Source organism: Propithecus coquereli, unplaced genomic scaffold (genome assembly GCF_000956105.1).
Source record: "Propithecus coquereli isolate 6110/MARCELLA unplaced genomic scaffold, Pcoq_1.0 Scaffold10, whole genome shotgun sequence".
NCBI classification, from domain to species: Eukaryota; Metazoa; Chordata; class Mammalia; order Primates; family Indriidae; genus Propithecus; species Propithecus coquereli.
This window is the reverse complement of record NW_012133858.1, coordinates 7,965,996-7,973,112: the sequence shown is the minus strand read 5'-3', so window position 1 is coordinate 7,973,112 and position 7,117 is coordinate 7,965,996. Positions and strand designations below refer to the sequence as shown.

At 38.4% G+C, this 7,117-nt stretch overlaps 1 protein-coding gene across 1 annotated transcript; it reads left to right on the top strand.

Annotated features, from left to right (window-relative positions):
* Positions 1-1,210: 1,210 nt before the first annotated feature.
* On the top strand, positions 1,211-6,574 carry WDR53 (WD repeat domain 53). The gene is made up of 2 exons (XM_012642498.1): positions 1,211-1,708; positions 5,955-6,574. The coding sequence occupies exons 1-2, from the start codon at positions 1,229-1,231 to the stop codon at positions 6,549-6,551; spliced, it is 1,077 nt and encodes a 358-aa protein (XP_012497952.1). The 5' UTR covers positions 1,211-1,228; the 3' UTR covers positions 6,552-6,574.
* The last annotated feature ends 543 nt before the right edge of the window (positions 6,575-7,117 follow it).

Below are 7,117 nucleotides of genomic sequence, written 5' to 3'. Positions count from 1 at the left end.
CTGTTGCCCTGGCTAGAGTGCCGTGGCATCAGCCTAGCTCACAGCAACCTCAAATTCCTGGGCTTCAGTGATCCTACTGCCTTAGTCTCCCGAGTAGCTGGAACTACAGGCATGTGCCACCGTGCCCGGCTAATTTTTTCTATATATTTTCAGTTGTCCAGCTAATTTCTTTCTATTTTTTAGTAGAGATGGGGTCTCAGTCTTGCTCAGGCTGGTCTCGAACTCCTGCGCTCAAAGGATCCGCCTGCCTCAGCCTCGCAGAGTGCTAGGATTACAGGCGTGAGCCACCGCGCCCAGCCTGATTAAGTGTCTCTTGTGGTAAGACCCAAAGGTCTGCATTTTTAACCAGTTCCCCAGATGATTATTTGTGTAATATAGATTCTAAATTCTAGCATATATTGGAATCACCTGGTGGACTTGTTAAAACACATTGCTGGACCCAAACCCAAGAATTCCCAATTCAGTAGGTCTAGGGTGGGATCTGACAATTTTTATAATAATTCTAACAGGTTCTTAGGTGATGCTGATGCTGCTACTCTGGGAACCACACTTTGAGACCCTGGTGCAGTATAAGTGGTGCCACTTTGACCAGCCTGATAAAAATAGAAAAAGTAATAATAGGAACATTTATTGAGGATTCATTATGTACCAGGCACTATTATGTGTGCTTTACATATATTATCATTTAATCCTCCAGTGATCCTATAAAACGGGTGTTGTTATTATTCTCCCCATTTTATAGAGAAGAAAGTGAGTCATGGAGAAGTTCAGTAATTTGCCCAAAGTCACCCAGCTGATACCACCCTGGAGGGTCTGGCTACAGAGCTCACTTTCAAAGACATGCAGATAGGAGGTATAACCTGATGATTATCCCACCATCTCTTTAGAAGAATTTTTCCTAATTTAAAATAAGTATATTTAGTGTTTATTCTTATGCAGATCTCATGTCAAAGACTGGAGGACCAGACTTACCTGGGTCCCTGATGGCAAGGGAAGCCTTTTTATACATGTGCCACCTGTATACCACAACCTTGTGTTCAACTAGGCTTTTCTACACTTGATCTTCAAATGACTTTTTTTTTTTTTGATTGATTGAGTTTTTAAAGATATCTTTTAAAAATATTTAAGTGAAATACTGCATATTATATTTGTCTTCCACTGTCAAGTTTTTGTATAAAACATGAGATTATTGTTTTTTCCCTTCCTTCATAGAGTCTTCTAGGCCATTATGGCAGTCAAGTGGACTGGTGGACATTCTTCTTCTGTTCTTTGCCTGAGTGGAAGTAAAGAAGGGCTAGTGGCTTCTGGAGCAGAGGGTGGAGATCTCACAGCTTGGGGTGAAGATGGGACTCCATTAGGACACGTGCAGTTCCAAGGGGCTGATGATGTTACCAGTGTCTTATTTTCTCTCTCCTGCCCCACCAAGCTCTATGCTGCACATGGAGAAACTATTAGCATACTGGATGTCAGATCCCTCAAAGGTTCCCTGGACCATTTTCATGTGAATGAAGAAGAAATCAATTGTCTTTCATTGAATGAAACTGAGAACCTGCTGGCTTCTGCTGATGACTCTGGGACAATCAAGATCCTAGACTTGGAAAATAAGAAAGTTAGCAGATCCCTGAAGAGACATTCCAATATCTGTTCCTCTGTAGGTTTTCGACCTCACAGACCTCAGAGCCTGGTGTCATGTGGATTGGATATGCAGGTGATGCCTTGCAAGAGGGTACTTGGGTAATTTCTAAATGGAATTTGCTACAAAATCAAATTATTCATCACACTAAATATATCTTTGCATTTTCTATTCTCTACTAACATGTCTTAACAATTTATGAACTGTAAGCCTTACTTCTACATTTAATCCTAGCCTGACAAAACCTAGTAGATTTTATTCACAGAATAATTATTAATGCTTTAGTCTTCCTTTCTCTGCACTTTAATACATTCCTAAAACCTGAGAATTCAAATATTTGATTCTAAACATCTATTTAAACAAAGGGGAGTGCTAAAGGCAGAGTCGATCCACCTCTCTACAAAATGTATTTGAAACAAAAAAAAGGTGGAGGGACTAGGTCTATTTTTACTTTAAAGTTCTGGGGTACATTAATTGAAATATTGTATATTGGTGACCAGGATCAGAGCATTGTATTCAATGCTGAGTTTTGAAAGGAACATCACAAATTAGCCCAAATCCAGAGGAAGACTATCAGGAGGGAAGATATATCTAGAAACCTCATTATTCAGGGAACTGGAGGTTTTTAATTCTTAGTTTTCTTGAGGGGAAAAAATAGAATATACTGGTTTAAATAGCAGTAGTCACAGGGAATCAGATTTTGGTTTAATTATAGTTTTCAAATAACTTGACCTTTCCCACAGTGAGATGTGCTTCCTTTTGGGGGAATAAATCTCATCACCAGGGTGAGAATAATCATGACTTCTGTCTGTTGAGTGCTTAGTACTTGCCAGTGCTTTACATATATTAGTTTTAATTCTAATTACACCTTCCTAAATATTCCTTTTTTATAAATAGGAAACTGAGATTCAGATTAAGTGTCCCCATAGCTACCTGACTTGGATTCAAACATCAATCTCTCCAGCACCAAAGGCTGTTTTTCCTCTGTGACAATAGAGATATTCAAGCAGAATATCATTAATAATGTAGTAGAAGTTTCTTGGTTTGGCAACAGCTGACTTTTAGAAGGAGAGCCATTGTTTATTAATGGCCTATGTGTCCAGCACTGTTTAGGCATTTAGTCTGTATTCTCAATGATATATAGTGTCTTTCTTCTAAAACTCTAGTTCTTGTTAATAGCGTCAAAGGTTTCAACTTTTCACCTTGGCCGGTGGCCTTTACCACTATCTCCTCCGCCCCGCACACCTATTATAATTTAGGAATTGATGAAGCTGGTTTTTGTTGTCACAATGACTGTCCCCTTCTCAAGCTACCGGCATTTAGTAGGCAGAATCAGTGGATGTCCTGCAGTGGTGGGACAGTCCCCAAACAATATAGAATTGGCCCACCAAAAATGTCCATAGTTCCTCTGTTGAGAATTACTCTACATTTATAGGGCATAGTGACCCTACAATCTCTAAACTCCTTTTCCACTCCTGGGTCTTGACCAAGCCCTTTATAAACCTCCTATATTCTGCTCCCTAGTCGTGATAATCCACCTTTGTGGTTGTAAACACCTGTACAACCAGGTGGATACCAGTTTTAGTAGACAGATGGTACAGTGTGTCTTTGACTAGTCATTCTGTCATCCTTCAACCATACCAGTTTTCCATCACTGGCTCATTAATTAACCAGTGGGCATGGCAGTACACAATTAGATACACAAAAGTGACCTGTACTCTTCAGATTAGATACGGGATGGGCATCCAGAATTTGTATCTTTTTTTTTTCTTTTCTTTTCTTTTTTGGAGACAGGGTCTAACTTTGTTGCCTGGGCTAGAGTGCAGTGGCATCATCATAGCTCACTGTACCTTCAGACTCCTGGGCTCAAGCAATCCTCCCACCTCAGCCTCCCAAATAGCTAAGACATTCCAGACAGGAACATCTGGAATCCTTAGTACTTGGAAATGATTCTGGAATTGGTAAAATCTGGGATAGCTATTAACACATTTAGATGATTTAAGTCAAATGTAAAAACGATTCAGCTGCTGAAAACACTTTGGGTGCGGTTTATATTTGAATATATTAGGAGGACAGAAAATATAATCCAGGCATTATAGAAGACTATATAAGAAAGAACTGAGTACCTGCCGATACAGTGAAGTTAGCAGACTCTGGAATGTTCATTTTCCTTGTGTTCATTTTTTTTTTTTTTTTTTTTTGAGACAGAGTCTCACTGTGTTGCCTGGGCTAGAGTGCCGTGGTGTCATCCTAGCTCACAGCAACCTCAAACTCCCGGGCTCAAGCGATCCTACTGCCTCAGCCTCCCAAGTAGCTGGGACTACAGGCATGTGCCACCATGCCCGGCTAATTTTTTTTTTTTTTGTATATATTAGTTGTCCAGATCATTTCTTTCTATTTTTTAGTAGAGACGGGGTCTCGCTATTGCTCAGGCTGGTCTCGAACTCCTGACCTTGAGCGATCCACCCGCCTCGGCCTCCCAGAGTGCTAGGATTACAGGCATGAGCCACCGCGCCCGGCCTGTGTTCATATTTTTAATAGAAACTATTTTCATGAGTTTCAACACTCATTTGTGTTATATTTTCTAGTTTTTATTTATTTTACTTTAGCTTATTTTAGTTTGTACTTTGACTTCACCCAAGTAGTGATTATTAGCTACATAGTATAATATAAATCCAATGCAAAAGAATTTTCAATACTTTCCCTAATAGAATATAAGTGTTATTAGGTGTCACTGCTTTTGAAAATAGGCTAATGAGAGTGATCATGAGGGAATTTACCTTGTTGCCTCTGAAATAGGCTGGGAAAAAGTAAATAAGAGAAGTTACCTTGAATAGAAAACCAAATTCTTAATAGCGTCAGTGTTGGTAATCATGTCAATTCAGATCTATGTTTTTCACTGTCTAAACAAGGTCATGCTTATCCTAGTGTCCATTAAAATTGTGAGATATAATTCAGGGATGATAGTAGATGACAAAATAAAGCTGTCTGTTCTCTTTGAAAGTATTAAGAATATTTTTTCTCCTGCAATCCCACTACTGGGTGTCTACACAGAGGAAAAGAAAGCATTATATCAAAAAGATACCTGCACTTGTATGTTTATCGCAGCACAATTAACAATCGCAAAGATAAGGAATCAACCCAAGTTCCCATCCACTGATGAGTGGATTAAGAAAATGTAGTGTATTTATACCATGGAGTACTACTCAGCAATAAGAAAGAAATAACATCTTTTGCAGCAACTTGGATGGAACTAGAGGCCATTACCCTAAGTGCAGTAACTTAGGAACAGAAAAATAAATGCCGCATGATCTCACTTATAAGTGGGAGCTAAACTGTGGCTACATAAGGATACACAGAGTGGTATAATGGACATTAAAGACTCAAAAGTGGGGAAAATGGTGGGGGTAAGGGATGAAAAATTACCTGTGGGGTACAACGTACACTATTTGGGTGATCGGTACACCAAAAGCCCAGACGTTATCACTATACAATATATACATGTAATGGAATTCAACTTGTACCCCTAAATCTATTAAAATAAAATTTTTAAAAATATTTTTCTTTTTAAATTGGTTGATACAGGAAAAGAACGAATCACTAGATTATAATGTAAAATCCATTCACAAAGTTTATTTTGTTTTAAACAGGTAGGGAACAATAGCAAAAGGCCAAATATAATACCAGTATGTCGAATTAATCAATGGACATGTTTGGGATTTCTGTGCTTCCTCAGGTATTATGCAAGGTATTAGCAAAGATGAATTAAACATCAAGAAACTGACAAGCTAGTAGCATATGTCAATTAACAGAATAGGAACTAGGTACGAGAAAGTGGGCTAAAATAGGAAAGCCTTTTTGAAAGCATAGAACTTGAGCTTAAACTCCTAAGATGGGTAGGTAGGTCGGGTAATGTGAAAGGAAAGGAAAAGCATTGTAGATAGAAATTATCCCAATGATATTCCAGATTTAGGATTATAGGCCTTTTTGCCTATAACCAACATAGACTAAAATTAACAAATTTCATAATCTTCGGTTTTACTTGAAGAGATGGGGGTAGAAAGACCTCTAGAAACTGGCAGCTGCTTAATAATTACCCTTTAATGTGGTTTGTTAATCAAAAGTTATTCAAGATCTTCTTTTATAAATTTTACCTTACTTCCCATATGCATTCTGGTTATAGGTTCCAGGATAGCATTCCACTGGAATGTTATGGTAGCATAATACTACTTCGATGATTTTACTAAAATCTGAATAAGCGCAATAGTTGAACAAAATGGCTGGAACTCTATGTAACTGTGTAACTTCCTCTTATTTAAAGGTGATGCTATGGAATCTTCAAAAAGCCCGGCCACTCTGGATTACAAATTTACAGGAGGATGAGACAGAAGAAATGGAAGGCCCAGGATCACCGGGTCAGCTCTTAAACCCTGCTCTAGCCCACTCTGTCTCTGTGGCATCATGTGGCAATATTTTTAGTTGTGGTGCAGAAGATGGTAAGGTTCGAATCTTTAGGGTGACGGGAGTCAAGTGTGAACAGGAACTGGGATTTAAGGGCCACACTTTAGGGGTATCCCAGGTCTGCTTTCTGCCAGAATGCTATTTGCTGCTTACTGGAGGTAATGATGGGAAGATAAGGTTGTGGGATGTAAGCAGTGAAGTTGAGAAAAAACAGAAGAGCCCTATGAAACATATCCACAGAAAGAAAACTAGAAGAGGAACCTACACTAAGCAGGGTGGAAGTACTAATGCTTCAGTAACAGATGAGGAAGAACATGGCAAAATTTCACCAAAGCTAAATATTGAACATGGAGAAAAAGTGAACTGGCTCTTGGGTACAAGAATAAAGGGACACCAAAATATATTAGTAGCCGATCAAACTAGTTATATATCTGTTTATCCCTTAAATGAATCTTAAATTCAATAAAAACATTTGAAGAACTATGGCAAAACTTTTTGAGGTTAGAAGTTCTGATTCTTCATTTAAACTGTTTTTCATATGTCAACTCATACTGTTTGATTGTATAAATTTTAAGATATTTGAACAAAAATTAATTGGATAGTACTTTCTACAGTAAATGACATATTAAAATTTGGAGGAAGAAGACTAATATTCATTGAATACTGACCATGTACCAGCATTTTATATATGTGTCACATTTTGTTCCAAATCAATGAAGTAGGTGATTTCCCCCATTTTAATGCCACAGGAATTAAGACCCGAGGATCCAGGAAAATTGTAGGCACAATTACTTGCCTGGAAAGGACTTTGGTTGTCTTGTCAAACTTTCTGCCTTAGGGAAGCCCACATCCTGACCCAAATGCTGTCACCACATTAGTTATAACATTAGTTACTTCTGATTCCAGAATGTCATGAGGAACCTTACCAAGTTGGAGGAGGAAATCTGTTCTTGCTTGTTCTCTGTAAAGCCCAGAGGCTTTGCTGCAACAATTACCTTTTGCTGTATTACCAAGAAAAGGGTT

Bases quoted from the DNA above. Each gene is read 5' to 3' on its own strand.
- WDR53 (XM_012642498.1), top strand. From the start codon at position 1,229: ATGGCAGTCAAGTGGACTGGTGGACATTCTTCTTCTGTTCTTTGCCTG. The intron at 1,709-5,954 runs GTGATGCCTTGC...TCTTATTTAAAG, and splicing joins CATGTGGATTGGATATGCAG to GTGATGCTATGGAATCTTCA.